At 53.5% G+C, this 19209-nt stretch overlaps 1 protein-coding gene across 2 annotated transcripts in view; it reads left to right on the forward strand.

The window, feature by feature from the left end:
• LOC136312774 (cadherin-23) overlaps positions 1–19209 on the forward strand; it is a 75605-nt gene that overhangs the window by 37083 nt on the left and 19313 nt on the right. For both annotated transcript variants that reach the window (XM_066242622.1, XM_066242623.1), the window contains exons 5-14: positions 2850–3071; positions 3376–3495; positions 4156–4336; positions 9578–9711; positions 10283–10492; positions 11023–11130; positions 14302–14404; positions 15687–15812; positions 16531–16734; positions 18220–18678. In XM_066242622.1, coding sequence (XP_066098719.1) covers positions 2850–3071; positions 3376–3495; positions 4156–4336; positions 9578–9711; positions 10283–10492; positions 11023–11130; positions 14302–14404; positions 15687–15812; positions 16531–16734; positions 18220–18678 — 1867 coding nt within the window. The remainder of the gene's footprint in view (positions 1–2849; positions 3072–3375; positions 3496–4155; positions 4337–9577; positions 9712–10282; positions 10493–11022; positions 11131–14301; positions 14405–15686; positions 15813–16530; positions 16735–18219; positions 18679–19209) is intronic.

The raw sequence follows: 19209 nt of genomic DNA on the forward strand, positions 1-19209 counted from the left end.
CTCCTCTCCCCCCAGGCCCAACTTCCCTTCCCACTGGCACCATCTCACTCCCTGAGCCTGGGCACCCTCACTTCAGGGTACTCGGCCACATACCCCCTCCAGTAACCTGCTCTTGCACCGCACTCAGCACGCTGGCACCACCAGCGATGTCTCTATCCTCTCTTCTCCAAATTCTTCTCAAGTCCTTCCCCTTCACAAAGTGCTCTGAACTTCCCCTGAGGGTCTCCCTCCATTCTTTCTATCCACACCCCTTCAGCTATCTCACCAGGCCTAGGTTGGTATCATCTGAGCTTATTTGCCCTTCTGAGCTCAACCATGAGCTTTTGGGGACGAGGTCCACTCCTTGATGTTCCTGAGTCGCTGGCATAAAACTGGGCATGGAGAAGGTGTTTGATGCATCCTTGTCTGAGTGAGCGCACTGATGAACAAGGGAGGAAGTAGTTTTCTAAGTGGAGGAGCGGAGATGACAGTGACTAGGACCAGGGGTTGGCAGGAGGGGCACAGCCATTGCACCAGTTTACTCCAGCCTGACTGAAACTTCTGGGAGCTTTGCTGGCCCATTAGGGATCTGGAACTCACAGGCAACCCCCAGGCTGAATGACAGGAGACAGCAGAGGCCATCGGCATTGGGAATCCTAGTTGTGGGGTTTAAGGATAGCCAGGAGTGCTGGGTGCCCTGACCCAAGTCAGAGCTCTGTGAGAGCTCTCAGCCCTCAGTGCTGGAGCAGGAAAGGCTACAGCAGAGGAATACTCTCACTAGGCGACCTTGTGCCGACCCAGTCCCCTTGGAGCGAGGGAATCCCCCTGGGGTGGGAGCCTCAGACGCTGCCAGGACATAATCCAGGTCCTTGATCGTGGTTCTGATCTTATGACCCCACTCAGGAGATACTCCGGGCCCTTTCTGCTGGCAGCGTGTGCTCTTCCACCCACAGACGGTGCAGCACCAGCTGAAATCAGCCAGGCCCTCTTCCCACCCTGGCCATCCTCTGCCGAAGGTGGGGTCCTCGAGGGTGAGATCCTGGAGCACCTGCCCCCCACCCTCCATTTTTCCTGGCCTAGCCTTACCCAAACCACGCTTGAAACCAGACTCCTTCTGCCCCACGTCCGAGAAGGTAGGAGAAGAGAGCCTGGGATTAGGGAGAGGGAACCAACTGCCCTACCAAGCCCTTCCCTAGGGGCCAGAGCACCTGAGCCAGCGTGATGCCCTCCTCCACTGCCTTCCTCCCCACCGCACTTCCCCTCAGCTGAGCTTCCTGGGTTTGCAGCAGGGTAAATCACACAGGCATTGCCCAAGGTGTGTGCATGGTCCAGAAACCTCAAGCACTGTTTCCTCGGTGTCAGGGCAGGAAGAACCCAGCTGAGAGGGGTCTTTGAGGCAGTAACTTTCTCCTCACCCCGGAGGCCTGAAGGAGTCATACCACCACCACCGCACCCTCACCCTCACCCCTACCCCCGAACTCAGGCCTGGTCTCAGAGAGAAGAGGCTCCGTGGGGCAGCTCCATTAGAACCCCACTCCCAGTCCCTGCAGCTCCACTTCCTTAGCTCTACTTCCAGGAGTCTGGGAAAGCGAGGAAATCTCAGCGCTGCCACCTGCATGGGTGAGGCTAGAATCGGGCCCTTTCCTACAAGGGGGTGCTCTTGTGCTTATGGAATGGTTTGTACTAGTCGGGGTCCGGGCCCCAAAGAGATGGCACACTCAGGGCACACCTGAAGATACTTCAGTGGAGGGCCTGTTTGCAGAGAGCTGGTGAAACTCCCTAAGACTAGCAGCTGCAGGAAGCCATGACCCCTCACACATCCAAAGGACAAGAGGAGGTGGGTGGCTGGAGCTGTGAAAGGGGACCACCCCGCAGGAGGCACACAGCCACTGGCAGAGCTACAGTGAGGAAAGGAGGCCACAGGGAAGAAACGCACCTCTCTCCTCCCTCCCCAGTCTTCTGCCAGGGCCTCCCAGTGGCCAAAGCCATCTGGAAGCCAGATGATAAGGGAGCCCAGGTGAGGCAGTCCCCAGGGGACATCCTCCAGGTGGAGAAGCAGAGAATGGAGGGGAGATGCGGTGAGGAACAGAGAAGACCGACACGTGGCTAACTTGCGTGCGTCCGCTCTGCCGTGCAGTGCCCTGCCAGCCGTTTCTCCGCGGTGCTGATCACTGAGTTCTAGTTGGCTAAACGCAGCTGGACACATACATCAACCAAAAACGGCCAATCACAGGAAAGCATGTTGCAGACATTGTTCTCGCAGTGACACATGTCCTGTGAGCTTTGTTTGTCACAGCTCAACAAATTCTGCCCGTGAAATTGCCCCACATCCAATGTCCTCCTTTTTAAAAATGCTGAAAATATGTATTTCTTGCATTTACATGAACAATGAGTGCAGCTTAAATACTGTGTTGGGTTGAATACATCACACTCTAGCCTTTTGTAGTCTGGATAGAGGCCCAGGGTCAGTAAGGCCCTGGCCCAGGCAAAGCTATGGACTCGGGGTGATTGCTGGGGTTCATCGTATTGGCAATTTTAATCACTAGGCCTCTGGGCTAACGAGAATCCTGAGGCTACATCTGGCCTCAACAGTGCCATGATTGATTAATGATGTCTGCCATGGGAATGGACATAGAAATGGTGTTGCAAGTGCTGTCTTGGACTTAACCAGTGATCTAGGTGGCTTTTGGTGGGGCTTCTGTGATGGCCTCCTCTGCCAGCCCGTGACTTCCTTCCCTCTCCTCCTGCTCCCTTTCCCTTGCCATGTTGGATCACACTGAGTAAGTTCAGTCTGGAGGAATAGCCAGCTGGCTCCCCCTCAGCCTCTCCAGCCAGCTGACCAAGGAACCTGACCACGTTCTTCTCCACAGGCCACCACTCACGTGTACGTGACCATCGTGGACGAGAACGATAACGCACCTGTGTTCCAGCAGCCCCATTACGAGGTCTCACTGGATGAGGGCCCAGACACCATCAACGCCAGCCTCGTCACCATCCAGGCACTGGACCTGGACGAGGGGCCCAATGGCACGGTTACCTACGCCATCATTGCAGGCAACATCATCAACACTTTCCATATTGACAGACACACGGTCAGCAGCTGATGGCGGGGTCTAAGAGGAGGGTTACCTGGCCAAGGGGATTGGAGGGGAGCTCAGTGACGTCATGGGGTATAGGGGGAGAGCAGAGATGGAGTCTGGAGGAAACTGTGGGGACAGCCAGGGCGGTAGAATGAAAACCTTGGGTGGGGTGGCAACAAGAGTTTCTCGTCATGGACAGGATGTCAGGACCTACCTGCTGGGAGGGTCAGAGAGTGCCCCATGTAGCAGCTGGCCCCCAGGGTGTCCCAGGCCCACTACCCATTGCTCCACCCTGCTCCTTCTGTGTATCTCCCAGGGAGTCATCAGTGCTGCCAAGGAGCTGGACTACGAGCTCAGCCATGGGCGCTACACCCTGATCGTCACAGCCACAGACCAGTGCCCCATCTTGTCCCACCGCCTCACCTCCACCACCACGGTGAGTGGGTGGGTGGGACACGACCCCAACTTGGGGGTATGGGGAGGAAGGAGCCCAGAAATCTCAAATGTGGAAGAGGGTAGGGAAAGATTGCCCAGGAGAAGCACCTAAACCCAAGAGCCCTGTCCTGGTCTTGGCAACTCACCCAAATTTGCTGTGTGATTTTAAGGAAGTTAATGAACCTCTCTGTGTTGCATCTATCAGATAGATGATGACATCTGCCTTTCTCTCCTTTAGGGGAAAAACATAAACTCTGGTCAAACCAGCAGGGGTTGATCTTTCACTTCCTAGCTGTGTGATTCCGGGCAAGTCATTTAAGCAGCCTGAGCCCCACTTTCCTTCTTTGTGAAGGGGGGATCATAAAAACTTGCAGAGTGTGTGAGGAGCAAACGAGACCATGTAAAATGACCATAGTATAGTAATAAGTATAAGTTCAGAGCATTATTATAAAAAATATGAGTATTCCTGTAAAAAAGGCTTCAACAATGACGATAATTCACCCATGAATAGTTTAAAAGGCCCCTCCCACACCTGTTATATGGTGGTTCTTGCCTCAGCCCCATGCAGCGGGATGATTGGATCCAGTTTCCAGAGGGGAACTCTGGGCCTAGCACAGAGCAGCTCAGGTATGCCACCAGCTGAACCTGTCTACTCTCTCAGGTGCTTGTGAACGTGAATGACATCAATGACAACGTTCCCACCTTCCCCCGAGACTATGAGGGGCCATTTGATGTCACTGAGGGCCAGCCGGGGCCTAGAGTGTGGACCTTCCTGGCCCATGACCGGGACTCGGGCCCCAACGGGCAGGTGGAGTACAGCATCGTGGATGGAGACCCTCTGGGTACGTGGGCTGAGCTGGGCGGTGGGGGCAGCACCGCCTGAGGGCTGTGTGACCCCCTCACTCGCACTCAGGAGCAGATGGGAAAGGAGGCTGCAAGGCAGTGAGGCCACCACTGCGTGATCTTGCCCTCTCTGGGCCTCCGTTTCCCCATCCATAAGATGATGACAATCATCTTCTCACATGGATATGCTGAGACGATTCTGAAACCGGGGAACAGAAGCTGGTAGCCTTGGAGGGTCACAGCCACCTTTGAGAATCAAGTAGAAAATGCCCCTGTGTCACACCCAGAGAAAAGGCTCCGAGGCAGAGGAAGGACGGGCGTCCTTGCTCCAGACCTTCAGCCCCAGGTGTCCCCACACATCTCATCGTCACCTGCCCACAGCCTCCACAACTACCTGGCTGTTCTCGCTTGAAGAGCAGGGTTTATGCCAAAGGGAGTCTTCTCAAGTACATTTTTACTCATTTCTGTAGAGTAGGGTTCCCAAACTCAAAGGCCTACTGGGCTTATGCAGGGAACATACATCAGAGAAGGGGTCTAGGCAAGACAATAAGGCACAGTGGGGGCTGTGGCAGCCACAACTCAACTCCTGCTAATTGTAGCCATGTCTTCCCATGTTTAAGACCTGGATGCTAGGCCTTAAAAGAAAATGGAAAAATGTGGAAATTTAAATCTTTGTAAAACATCCTGATTTTTAACTGATCTTTTGATAGTTATTGAGCACCTACCATATGTCAATCATCCTCCGGGTGCAGAGGATACAGAACAGAACAATGCGAACCCTGCCCTTACAGACAAGGCTTCTAGCTAGAGGCACAGGAACTGAGCAGCACTGGTTACGCGGAGGCCTTAGCATACTGGTGGGGGCCACGTGCTGGGGAAGGGGAAGGCTGGAGCTGGGGTGCCAGGGCGATCGAAGCCTGTGCTGTTCGATGGGGCGCTCGAGGACGACCCGCCCCAGGAGGTGACAGCTGAGCAAACACCTGAAGGAAGTGAGGAGTGGGTCCTGTGGACACCTGGGGAAAGCATCCAGGCAGAGGGAACAGCCACTGCCAAGGTCCTGAGGCTGGAGCATGCCTAGAGACCCAGCAAAAAGGCCTGTGGCTGACACGAAGTCGGGCACGGGGACAAGCAGGAAGAGGTGAGGTCAGGGAGGCAGTGGGGCCAGATGTTACTGAGCCTGGGGGCCATTGTCAAAACCTGACTTCTGCTTCGAGCAATGTGGGAACCACAGGAGGGCTTTGAGCGGAGGAAGGACATAGTGCGACTTAGACTTTACCGGGACCATTCCAGCTCTTGTGCTCAGAACAGAACATAGGAGGTAAGGAAAGGGAGTGGGGAGATAAGGTAGGAGCCATAGCAACCACTCAGGCTGGGGATGGAGTAGCCTAGACCAGAGCGGTGACACCACCAAAGGTGGTGAGAGGTGGTCGCCTCTAGATGTGAGAGAGGTCAAGGATGACACCGAGGTTTGGCCTGAGCAGCTGGAGAGAGGGCATTGTCATTAACAAATGGGAAGCCTGAGGCGGGAGCAGGGGGGGGGGGAGAGGTGAGGCTGCGGGTGTCGGGTAGGAGCTGGATGTACAAGCCAGTTCAGGAGAGAGGTCCGGGCTGGAGAGAAGTATCTGAGGACTGGCAGCACAGAGATCTCAAAGCCACGGCCTGAGAGAACACTGGGGAAGCCCACAGAGGGGAGGTCCAAGGCTAGAACCGAGAGCCTGGGACAGATTTGCAACTAAGAAGCAAAGAAACACAATCACTGTCTGAAGCTAGACCTTGAGCCCCCCTGTGCAGTTTGTGGTGTGTGACTCTGTTGTAACAGGCCACCTTTTCATGTCCCAATCCTCTCTGGCCAAGGACTGAGGAAGGGTCTTTCCCCTCTGCTATTTTCACAAGCACGATGTTTATTAATTTCATGGAGTCCTGCTCCTGTTCCAGAGAGGATGCCAAAGCCTGGTTGAGAGCTGGGTGCTGGGTGGGCAGCTGAGCCCCCTCCCATTAAGGCCCTTTCTGCAGGCTGCTCCGTGCCATGGGCCCTTGGAGTCATGAGTGATACCTCTTGGATTAAATCCACATGTGATCAGGGTCAGACTTAGGAATTTGGGGTCTCATGGGGTATCCTAAGAGACTGACAGGTCCTAGAAGGAGTGAAAGAGGCCTGGGATTTTTCTGAGGGCTGACCTGGCCTGGGGCCCCCCTCCCCCACAGGAAGGAGAAGCAGACACCCAGAGCCCAGTGTTGAGCTCAGGATCACCCAGCACTGCCCCGTGTCAGAATAGATGAGTGGTGACCTAATGGTATGCTGGTGGGGCTCACAGGTCGGATATCCACTCCCCACATCTCTTCCCACCACCAGTTCAGTGACACCATGTTGGTAACTGGAAAAACTGACAAATGCCACCGATCAGAGCTGTGTGCCGTGACGGCGACTCACCACAGATGAAGGGACATGCCCCAGGCTACTCGGCTTCAAGGCCACCTTCCACCATTGCAGCCTAAGCCTGGAGGGTGTCCCTGTCAGTGGGGAGACACCAGGGATGACAAGCTTGTGCAAGTCCCACTAAGGGTAGGAGGAAAACAGCTGGGAAACAGGCCTCGTCTTCTTGAGCCTCTCCCGCTGACCCCAGCCTTCTCAGCTATTTCTTCCGGTCTGACCCACCACTTAGACCCCTTTCTTACACCTCCTTCCTCCCTGAAAGCCCCCATTCCTTGAGACAGCTGCCGAGACTCGCTTTCAGAATGCCCCTGAGGAAACCAGGAGCTGCCATGGATCTAGTACACACAAGGTGGAACAGCCCTGTCCAGCCCAGCACAACCCTGCCGGCCCCTCTTTATTAGCCCAGTTTTCAAATGAGAACATCAAAGCACTACTCAGTAACACGGCCAAGAGCCCAAAGGAGTGAAATCAGGTGCAGCCCTGTACCTGACTGAAGGAAAGCCTCTGCTTTGAACCCCGTCTTCAGGAGTGGTGTGGTAGGGAGTTCAGGCCCCAGGACAAGCTGCTAAGGAGGGTAATTTACTCTGGGGGCTCATAGCCTCTTCACTTCCCCCACTGAGCTGATTGATTAGATATCTAGGCTGGGCACAGCCCTAGAGCCTCAGGCCTGCTCCTCTGAGCCTTCAGAACCTCTTTCTTTCCTTCTTTAAAGAGGGTGGCTGACTTTGGAGAGAGGGCAGGAGGCCATCTGCTTGCACATGGCAAGCAGCTGAGGCAGGGCTGGGAAACTCCAGGAAGGGAATCCTCATTTCTTCAAAGAACTTGGAGTATCAGGCTCAGGAAATCCTACTTGAAGCAGTCTGCGGGGCTGCTGGGAGCGGAAGAGCTGTGGGGAATCCCGGCTGCAGAGGAGCCGGGAAAGGGCTGTTTTTTAAATCAGAGCAATAGGAGCAGTAGGGCAGGGATGGTGAGGTAGGGTGTGAAGGGGCAGGCAGGGAAAACTGTTGAGAGCTTGGGCCTCTGCCCTTGCTGTGCCCTCATGTGCTGTGTGTTCCTGAGCAGTCAGTGCCCTACTCTGGTGTCAAAAGGGAAAGGGAAAGAAGTACTTTTCTCCCTGTTCCCAATTCCTGGGGAGTACATACAGGTAACCCCCTCTTCCTTACCCTCTTCCCACCTTCCTCACTCAACTTTCCTCCCCTTTCTTCTATCCAGCTGGGCGCCCACTTGGTCCCCGGCTCCTTGCTCCTCTGCTCTTCTCCTCTAGGCCGCCCCCAGTCTCACCCCTCCCATTCCTCGCCCCTCCCTCTCCTCACCTCTCCCTCCTGCTCCTCCCACCTTTTCTACTTTGAGTGGTGGTGTTTGGAAAGACCACAAGGCCCATGGGATGCAGTGGGCTGAGACCCAGAGCCCTGGCTTGGAATTCTGGTCATTAACTTGCTGGTATAGCTTAGACAAGTTGTCATCCCTCTCTGGATTCCTGTTTCATTTTCATTTATTTGTTTGTTTATTGCTATTATGTTGTATAAGTTCTTTTCATATTTTGGATCTTAATCCCTTATCAGATATATGATTTGTAAATATTTTCTCCCATTCAGTAGGTCGCCTTTTCATTTTGACGATGGCTTCCTTTGCTGTGCAGAAGCTGTTCAGTTTGATGTGGTCCCGCTTGTTTACTTTTGCTTTTGTTGCCTTTGTTTTTGGTGTCAAGCAAAAATGCATGTGAAGGTCAATGTCAAGAAGCTTACCGCCTATGTTTTCTAGGAGCTTTATAGTTTCAGGTCTTACATTCAAGTCTCTGATCCTTTTGAGTTAATTTTTGTGTATAATACAAGATAGTGGTTTTGATTCATTCTTGTGCATGTGGCTATTCTTTTTCCCAGCACCATCAATTGTTCTTTCTTCATTGTATATTCTTGTCCCTTTGTCATAAATTAATTGACCATATATGTGTGCATTTATTTTGGGGCTCTCTGTTCACTTCCATTGATCTATGTCTGTTTTTATGCCAAAACCATACTGTTTTGATTACTGTGCCTTTGTAATGTAATTGGAAATCAGGGCACATGACGCCTCCAGCTTTGGTCTTCTTTCTCAGAATTGCTTTGGCTATTTGGGGTCTTTTGTTGTTCCACACAAATTTTTAAATTGTCTATTATATTTCTGTGAAAAAATGCCATTGGAATTTTGATAAGAATTTCATTGAATTTGTAGATTGCTTTGGGTAGTTTGGACATTTCAACAGTATGAATGCTCACCCAAGAGCACAGAATACCTTTCATTTATTTGTGTCTTCAGTTTCTTTCATTAATGTCTTATAGTTTTCAATGTACAAGTCTTTCACTCCCTTGATTAAATTTATTCATAGGTATTTTTTTTATGCAATTGTAAATGTGAATGCTGATAGCTCATCATTACTTTATAGAAACACAACAGATTTTTGTATATTGCTTTTGTATCCTGCAACTTTACTGAATCCCACTTTTTCAATGTGACCATCTTACCCAGGGTCTGTCCCTAGCCTGCCCACAAGCCAGGAAAGGAAACTGTCCTGGCATCTCAGGCACATCAAGGCCTGAGTGGGCTACACCCACCTGCACCCAACAGTTATCTGTTCCCCTCCTGCACTTCCCAGATCTTGGCAGGAGGTCCCGTGAGGATCTGCGGCTGGGGGAACTAGAGGACCCACACCCCAGCTGTCCCCCACCCCTGGCGACTAAGGCTTGCTAGAGGAAGTAGGGAGACGCCTGGGTTCTCCACACTCTCGGCCATTCCCAGCTAACTCTGGCCTCTCCTGGGTGGCACCCAGGGGAATTTTTGATCTCTCCTGTGGAGGGCGTGCTGCGGGTCCGGAAGGATGTGGAGCTGGACCGGGAAACCATTGCCTTCTATAACCTGACCATCTGTGCTCGTGACAGGGGGGTGCCCCCTCTCAGTTCCACGGTGAGTCTGGGGCCTAGTTCTCGTGGCTCTCCCTTGCTGCCCTTTGAGCCCTCCATAGACATTCCTGTAAACACTACCACCCAAGTCCGGAGAGGCCACATGCTGCTCTGAAGTCAGTCTAGGCCCTCGGGGCCCCTAACAGACTTCCGAGTGCATCCTGGGGCTCACCCTGGGAGGCTGGACCTGGAGCCTGTTGCCATGGCCACACAGAGCCCCTGTGCTAGGTCTCTGGGGAGGCTGCCTTGTAAGCGGGCCTCTGCCCCGTCAGTGCCATCTCAGCCCCTCTGTGCCCCCTCTGCCTCCTTACCTTTTCTACCTCCCGCTCATCCTCATTTTCCTCTTTTGCCTTTTTCATATCGTTTTCTTCCTCCTCTTCCTCTGCCTTCTCCGGGATCAACTGTACCTTCTTCCTCGACTCCCACCCCTTTGCTGTCTCACTCATCACCCCTCCTTGGCTACCAGGCTCACCATCATTTTTTCTTTCTTTTCTCTCTTCTCTGTCTCCCCCATGTCCCCTTTCCTCCCTGACCTTCTCCTTCACCTCTTCCTCCTCCTCCCCGACACGCCCCAGATGTTGGTGGGGATTCGGGTGCTGGACATCAACGACAATGACCCCGTGCTGCTGAACCTCCCCATGAACGTCACCATCAGCGAGCACAGCCCCGTCTCCAGCGTCGTCGCCCACATTCTGGCCAGCGATGCTGACAGCGGGTGCAATGCCCTCCTCACCTTCAACATCACCGCAGGCAACCGGGAGCGGGCCTTCTCCATCAACGCCACGGTAGGGCCGGAACGACCCCAGGGATTGTCCTAAAAAAGAGGAGCCTGCCCAAGAGGCTTTTCTATGCCACTGTTTGGTCTCTTTCTGGTTCCATTCCTACCTCAGGCCTCCTCCTTCCCTTGGGACCCAGAGTCTCTGTGAGCAGCATGGAATCTTAGATTCCTGGCTGAGCCATCTCTGGGGTCCCTGTCACTCCAAGTCTTGTTAAGTGCAGATTTGGGGCCAGAGCCTCAGTGCCCCTTGGTTTGTGTGAAGACACCCCAGGAAGTCTTCATTTGACATCTTGGAGTCTTACTGGCTGCTGGCACCACGGGGACTTCCGGGAACTCGTGCCCTTGAGACTGCAGCAGCTGGGCATTGGTGTTGACCTGGCCAGCCCGTTCGGCCTCATAGACAGTATATTTAGTGACTTAGGGAGGGAACTCACAGCCACTTCTGAAGCTGCAGGCTGAGCAGTTGGGCATCTGTGGTCCCAGAGCCTAAAGTGAGGAACAGGTCGCTGCCCAGCTCACCAACCCTCCATATCCCAGACAGGGATCGTCACTGTGAACCGACCCCTGGACCGTGAGCGGATCCCAGAGTACAGGCTGACCATTTCCGTGAAGGACAACCCGGAGAACCCACGCATAGCCAGGAGGGTGAGGCTGGAGGGCACAGGGTGGGGTGGGAAAAGCTGGGCTGAGTTCAAGAGACGCACAGGTGGCCTGGCCAGGGGTTAGATGCCCAGGCCTTGCAGTGAGCCAGAGCTGGGTTCAGATCTCAGTTCTGCCTGTCACTGGGTATGTGGCTTTGGCCAGTCAAGTTCTCTCAGCCTCCATTCATTTTTTCTTCTGCAAAGTGAAAAGCACACCTACCCGAAGTTGTGGAGAGGACTCGAAGGAGCCAGCGCCTGTAAGGTCCTCAGCACCGTGCCTGGCACAGGGCAGCACTCACGGACCTCGGCTGTTATCTTTTCTCCTCCAACCCCTGACGCTCGGGCTCGCCCCACACTGCGTCCGCATGTGGCCTGCAAACACTCACAAACACAACTTTGAGCTTCTGAAAGGGTTGCATTTTCCCCAAAAGGGTGGCTTCTCTCTCAAAAGCCAAAGAAGTTGTTTCTCTTTACTAAGAGGAGGTGGATGTTGCAAGCAAACAGTCCCTGTTGGGGGCAGGGGTCAGCCCTCCCTTCCTAGCCCGGGAGGTCTAGGGTAGAACCCTGACCAAGAGTCACCGGGTCTGGCTTATGTCCGCTCTGATTCCGACTAGTTGCGTGGCTCAGCCAGGGTGCTACCCTTTCTGGTCCTCAATTTCCTTATCTGTATAGGCCAAGAAGACCTCAGTCTAGAGGTGTTTCTAAGCCAGTGGTCTCTCATTCTGTGGCCTCTCTTTCCTTCTCCCTTCCCCATTCCCCTTCCTCTCCTGCTCACAGTCTCTGTCCTCTGCCTGTGTGCTAGGAGGCCTGGGGCACCCTGGGAAGCAGCAGCATAGAGTTGTGGTAAACAGAAGGCTTGGGGCCAGTATCTACTCTGCTGCTAACTTGCTGTGCAGTTTTAAATAGTCACCTCTGGGCCTTAGTTTCCTTGCCTCTTCAGTGAAGGGTCTGAGAGATCAGAACTATGACTGGTTTTTTGGGGGGGAAGGGGTATTTTTGTTTTCTGAAAGAGAGAACAAGAGAGAGGAAGGGAAAGAGATAAGAAGCATCAACTGGTAGTTGCAGCACTTTTTTTTTTTTTTTTTTTTGCATTTTCTGAAGCTGGAAACGGGGAGAGACAGTCAGACAGACTCCCACATGCGCCTGACCAGGATCCACCCGGCACGCCCACCAGGGGCAACGCTCTGCCCACCAGGGGGCGATGCTCTGCCCCTCTGGGGCGTCGCTCTGCTGCGACCAGAGCCTCTCTAGCGCCTGGAGCAGAGGCCAAGGAGCCATCCCCAGCGCCCGGGCCATCTTTGCTCCAATGGAGCCTTGGCTGCGGGAGGGGAAGAGAGAGACAGAGAGGAAGGAGGGGGGGTAGAGAAGCAAATGGGCGCTTCTCCTATGTGCCCTGGCCGGGAATCGAACCCGGGTCCCCCGCACGCCAGGCCGACACTCTACTGCTGAGCCAACCGGCCAGAGGCAGTTGCAGCACTTTAATTGTTCATTGATAGTTTCTCATACATGCCTTGACTGGGGAGGGGAGCTCCAGCCGAGCCAGTGACCCCTTGCTTAAGCCAGCAACCTTGGGATCATGTCAGTGATCCCACACTCAAGCTGGTGACCCCATGCTCAAGCTGATGAGCCTGCATGCAAGCTGGTGTTTGACCTTGGGGCTCTCAGCCCCCACTGGCCAGGCTATGACTGGCTTCTGAAAAGCATGAAGTGTAGTCCTGGGTGGGAGTTTGGGTGAACTCTGATGTGATGGAGCATCAGACAGGCCTGGACAGTTTGAAAACCACATTTACCTTCCTGCCTCCAGTCCTTTCTTACCATGATTCTTCTGTGAAGGAGCTAAGATCCCCGTTTGCCAGATTGGAAGACTAAGGCCCAGATAGGGGAAATTATGTGTTTAAGGCCACATAGTGAGCTGCTTACACAGCAGGAGCTTGACCCAGGTCTCTGGACCCCATACATGGGCTTTTTAATCACCTACCCTCAGCCTTCCTCCCAGTCTCCGCCTTCCTCCCAGTCTCCGCCTTCCTCCCAGTCTCCGCCTTCCTCCCAGTCTCTGCCTCTTCCCAGTCTCCGCCTTCCTCCCAGTCTCCGCCTCTTCCCAGTCTCCGCCTCTTCCCAGTCTGCGCCTTCCTCCCAGTCTCCGCCTTCCTCCCAGTCTCCGCCTTCCTCCTAGTCTCGGCCATCCTCCCAGTCTCCGCCTTCCTCCCAGTCTCCGCCTTCCTCCCAGTCTCCGCCTTCCTCCCAGTCTCGGCCATCCTCCCAGTCTCTGCCTCTTCCCAGTCTCCGCCTTCCTCCCAGTCTCCGCCTTCCTCCCAGTCTCCGCCTTCCTCCTAGTCTCGGCCATCCTCCCAGTCTCCGTCTTCCTCCCAGTCTCCGCCTTCCTCCCAGTCTCCGCCTTCCTCCCAGTCTCTGCCTTCCTCCCAGTCTCGGCCATCCTCCCAGTCTCCGCCTCTTCCCAGTCTCCGCCTTCCTCCCAGTCTCCGCCTTCCTCCCAGTCTCCACCTTCCTCCTAGTCTCGGCCATCCTCCCAGTCTCCGCCTTCCTCCCAGTCTCCGCCTTCCTCCCAGTCTCCGCCTTCCTCCCAGTCTCGGCCATCCTCCCAGTCTCTGCCTCTTCCCAGTCTCCGCCTTCCTCCCAGTCTCCGCCTTCCTCCCAGTCTCCGCCTTCCTCCTAGTCTCGGCCATCCTCCCAGTCTCCGTCTTCCTCCCAGTCTCCGCCTTCCTCCCAGTCTCCGCCTTCCTCCCAGTCTCTGCCTTCCTCCCAGTCTCGGCCATCCTCCCAGTCTCCGCCTCTTCCCAGTCTCCGCCATCCTCCCAGTCTCCGCCTTCCTCCCAGTCTCCGCCTTCCTCCTAGTCTCGGCCATCCTCCCAGTCTCCGCCTTCCTCCCAGTCTCCGCCTTCCTCCCAGTCTCTGCCTTCCTCCCAGTCTCGGCCATCCTCCCAGTCTCCGCCTCTTCCCAGTCTCCGCCTTCCTCCCAGTCTCCGCCTTCCTCCCAGTCTCTGCCTTCCTCCCAGTCTCGGCCATCCTCCCAGTCTCCGCCTTCCTCCCAGTCTCCGCCTTCCTCCCAGTCTCGGCCATCCTCCCAGTCTCCGCCTTCCTCCCAGTCTTGGCCATCCTCCTACTGGAGCACTTTGAAAAAGGCCTACAACCTGCCCTCCCTTTATACCTCCCCCAGGATTTTGACTTGCTGCTGATCTTTCTTGCGGACGAGAATGACAACCACCCCCTCTTTACTGAGAGCACCTACCTGGCAGAGGTGATGGAGAACTCTCCTGCTGGTAGGTGCTGGGCCCACCTGGGAACTCCTGCTGCTACCAGGCACCACCGAGTGCCAGATGCCTGTGGACCCACCTTATGCCTACAGTGGGCCCAGATTAGGCCTGGCTAGGGAGGCAGCCACACCACGTGGTGGAACACAGAGGCTGCAGGTGCAAAAGGGTGTGGACAGGACGGAGGGGAACAGCCCCGAGAGGCTGTTGGGCCTGGGTTGCCAGGCCTCCTAGAGGCCAACAAAGAGGCCATAGGTCTGGTTAGAAGTGGTCACTGGTCCTCAAAATGGTCTGAGGGCAGCCCTACTGTCCCCCAACAGGGGCAGTTAAATGGGAGCAAGCCTACTCTCCATGTTCCCACCACCCCAGGAGCATAGAATATTCTGGAGGCTCCTAGAAGCTTCAGTAGCATTTGTAATCAGGGGTGGGGCCAGAGGTCCCTACGTAGGCCACCACAGCTCTAGCCTCCACACATGCACTGACCAGTCTCACCTCCCTTCAGAGGGACAGAACCTCCTTTGTACTGTCCCCCAGGGAGGTCTCCTCCCTCTTCCTCCAGCCTCCTCAGCCCCTCAGACTTGGACTGTAAGTCAGAAAGGGATGAACTGAGCAACTGCTTGTCTCTGGCAGGTACCCCTCTACATGAATTTGTTTCTTAGTCTGGCCTGTGTGTGTGCTCATACAGGTGCCAGTACCTGTTCATGTCAAGGTGCGTGTGCAGGCTCCCACATGTGCACAGACACACACAGGCATGTGGGTGCCTGCACAGTGCGCCCCATGTACAGTGTTACCCCGCAGAGGCAGACCAGGGGCATCTGGGCCTGCGGGTGCTCTCATGGCCTCATGAACACCTGCACACGCACGTGGACTTCTAGTCCTGTACAGACACCTGTATAGAGCATGTGTACACACACATGCTGACAGACTGGGACGGGTGTGCATATGTTGATAGGGCCCACACACAGGGAGAGGGTGTCAGGGAACCCCAGACCCTCCCTGGGAGTGGCCAGCCTCAAAGGCTGCTGGGAAGGCAGGCGTGCTCCTGGCAGGCCAGAGGGGCTTGCTCATCACTGTTGTGTTTTCTTCCCAGCAGGGCTTTAAGGCCGCTCCCCAGGCATCTGCGTCAGTCTGCCAAGGCTGTCGCAGCCCAGCCCGAGGCCTCCCCACCCCATCCACCCCACCTCCCTCCCTCCCTCTCATCCATTGTCAGCCATGGCTCACCGGGAAGGGGGAGGGGGCGGGGGCGGGGGGCAACATTGGCCCTGCAGTGACCCCTCTGCCCCTGGCTCAGGGACACCCATCACGGTTATCAACGGGCCCATCCTGGCCCTGGATGCAGACCTGGACGTCTATGCTGTGGTGACCTACCAGCTGCTAGGGGCCCAGAGTGGCCTCTTTGACATCGACAACAGTACAGGTGAGTCCCCTGCATGCCCCAGCAGGCTCCAGGTCTTCCAGCTGGCTGGGAATGAGCCCACTGCTAGATTAGGGCCTCCCTTCTCAGTGCCGGCTCTGGACTCTCTAGGGAGACCCCATTCCTCAGATCCCCCATATTGCAGATAGATTAGGCCACCTGGGGGACAGGTGAGAAGACCCAGGGAGGCTTGGGGACAATACAAGGGGCTGATAGTGCATAAACTCTCAGCCTAGACAGAGAGCCCTCCAACCCACTCCCTTCATTTCCCCGTGCCCAGGCCAGAGACCCAACCAGAAGCAGCCAAAACTCTGTCCTCAAACCAAACCCAAAGCTCCCCAGAAACCATGTCGCATCAGTCTGGCCCTAGACAGTAGGCCAATTTGGTGACAGGTGACACCAAGGAAGGATATACTAGTGCCTCTCTCAGTAGAGCAGGTCAGTTCTCTACCTTGGGTCACTAATCCTAGGCAGGACTTGTAGAACTACAGAGGGCACCTGGGGAGGGGACGGTCCCAGGGGATTGGCACCTAGGGGACCTCCCTGAGCATCGGCTGTTGAGCCTTTGGGGCAGAAAATCATGTGTTCTTTCTCTGCTCCTCTGTCATCTTTCCCATGTTGTGCTCGGTCTTTCAATGTGCCCTCCTGGTTGGCTCTTGCCCTCTTTCCCCACTGCACCCCTTTTCATTTGCATCTCCTGGCTGATGGCACTGGGTGTCAGGCGTGGTGACAGTGAGATCAGGTGTTGTCATTGACCGGGAGGCCTTTTCACCTCCTGTCCTGGAGCTGCTGCTGCTGGCTGAGGACATTGGGCTGCTCAACGGCACAGCTGACCTGCTCATCACCATCTTGGATGACAATGACAACTGGCCCACCTTCAGCCCTGCTGCCCTCACTATCCACCTGCTGGAGAACTGCCCACCAGGTAAGCAGGGCACAGGCCTGGCCCAGGCAGGAGCTGGTTGGTAGTTGGTGAGGATTGGAGCCTCCCAGGTTGGAGCAGAATTTACACCCAGAGGGAGAAGGACAAGCAACAGAATGGGAGGAGAGAGCGCTGGAAAGAGAGTCGGGAGATCTAGATCCCCTTACTTCCCTTCTCTGATTCACAGTGTCTTTTCTGCAAAACAAAATTATTACCATATGTTCCTGGATGAAACGATGGTTTTAAAGGATTAATGTGATTCCCACTGAAATGAAATAAAATAGGGGTGTGTGTGTATATTTGATTCTGAAAGTCATCTGGAAGAATGAGAACATTTTGGAAAAATAAGCATAATACAGCCACATTTGGTGGTTCAATAGGTAGAGCGCTGGCCCAGCATATGGACATCCACGAATTGATTCCCAATTATGGCACACAGGAGAAGTGACCATCTGCTTCTCCCCCAACCCTCTTCCCTTCTCTCCCTCTTTCCTTCCCGCAGCCAGGGACTCGACTTGTCTGAGCATGGCACTGGGCACTGAGGATAGTTTGGTTGGTCTAAGTGCATCAGCCTCAGGTGCTAAAAATAGCTCAGTACTTGAACATCAGCCCCAGATGGGGTTGCCATGTGGATCCCAGTCAGGGCGCATGCAGGAGTCTGCCTCACTATCTCTTCTCCTCTCACCTAAAAAACAATAAAATCAGTAAAGCCAGATTTGCCTTACCAGATATTAAAACATATTATAGAACTACAGTATTTAAAACCATGTGATATGAGCACAAGAGTATGGAACAAAGTAGCCCAGAGACAGATACGAGTAAATTAAAGAATATAATACTAATGTGATAAAGGAAACAATGAAACCAGTAGTGAAAACTAATTATTTAGTGTGCAAAATATCTATTAATATTTAGTATAGATTCTAACCCCATGTAAGACACCAAAATGAAAGCCAAAGACATTCTAAAGAAAAGATTAAAAAGTAAAAACCATTAAAAAAATAAAAGAAAGAAGCTTTAAGTGAGGATTTATGACTTTAGGATAAGAAGGTTCTAAGCATACAAGAATCAGAAGAACTTAAAAAAGGAAAAATATTCGATTTTAGTGCATATAAATTTAAACTTTACATCAAATAATTATAACCAATATTGAAAGGCAAACAACAAACTAAAAAAATTATATTTATCACAAGTTATCACAATTATATAATTTATATAAATTGACAGAAAAATGAGCAGAAGACAAAAGAATACAATTTGCAGAAGAGAGGATAATCATTTAATTTTTTAAAATTGCTCAATCTCACACATAATCAAAGAATGTAAAATAAGGTACTGTTTTCCTACAAAATTACCAACATGAGAAGTATATAAAAGATATATGCTGTGGTGGGAAGGGGCCCTTGTGAACCACCAGCACATGTGTGTTATTGTGATGTTTTTAGAAGAGACCACTGTGCTCAGCTACACCCCATTCCTGCCCTCCAGGATTCTCAGTCCTTCAGGTCACAGCCACGGATGAGGACAGTGGCCTCAACGGGGAGCTGATCTACCGAATAGAAGCTGGGGCTCAGGACCGCTTCCTCATCCACCCAGTCACAGGGGTCATCCGTGTGGGCAATGTCACCATCGACAGGGAGGAGCAGGAATCCTACAGGCTGACAGTGGTGGCCACTGACCGGGGCACTGTTCCTCTCTCTGGAACGGCCATCATCACTATCCTTATTGATGACGTTAATGACTGCCGCCCAGAGTTCATCAACCCCATCCAGACGGTGAGCGTGCTGGAGTCAGCCGAGCCAGGCACTGTCATTGCCAATGTCACGGCCATCGACCGTGACCTCAACCCAAAGCTGGAGTACCATATCATCGGCATTGTGGCCAAGGATGATACCGACCGCCTGGTGCCCGACCAGGAAGATGCCTTTGCCGTGAACATCAACACAGGTACAGGGCCTGCCCCCCAGTCGCCCTGCTCCTGACTCCCGGCCCCAGCCTCCTCTGCTCTGTGCCTTCTTCCTCACCCCCTTCTGTATTCTCTCTCTCTGCTCCTCCCTTTCTCTCAGCTGCTCCTCTGTCTACTCTTCTCTCCCCTGTTGACTACTCATCCTTCCTCTCTTTCCATCTCTCCCTTTGTTCCTTCCCTCTCTCCTTTCTCTTCTTCCTCGACCAGCTCCCTCTCTTTCTGACTCTCTCAGTCTTCTAGGGTTGTATGAGAGTGCCCATCTCACCGCACTCTTGCCAGCATTAAATAAAGTTTTCATGTTTGTAATTTTCTAGAAGAATGGTACCTTGTTTTAATATGAATTTCTTTAGTAACTAGTTAGTCCAATACTTTCTTTATATTTCTATTGGCCATTTAAATTTATATTTTACTATCACAAAGCAAAAAGAATTGTGGCCTATCTTTTATGACTTATGCAGCTTATTATAATTTTGATGGTTTTACCATTTTTCCAGAAGTTCTTTTGCTCCTCT

Source organism: Saccopteryx bilineata, chromosome 9 (assembly GCF_036850765.1).
Source record: "Saccopteryx bilineata isolate mSacBil1 chromosome 9, mSacBil1_pri_phased_curated, whole genome shotgun sequence".
Classification (NCBI taxonomy): Eukaryota; Metazoa; Chordata; class Mammalia; order Chiroptera; family Emballonuridae; genus Saccopteryx; species Saccopteryx bilineata.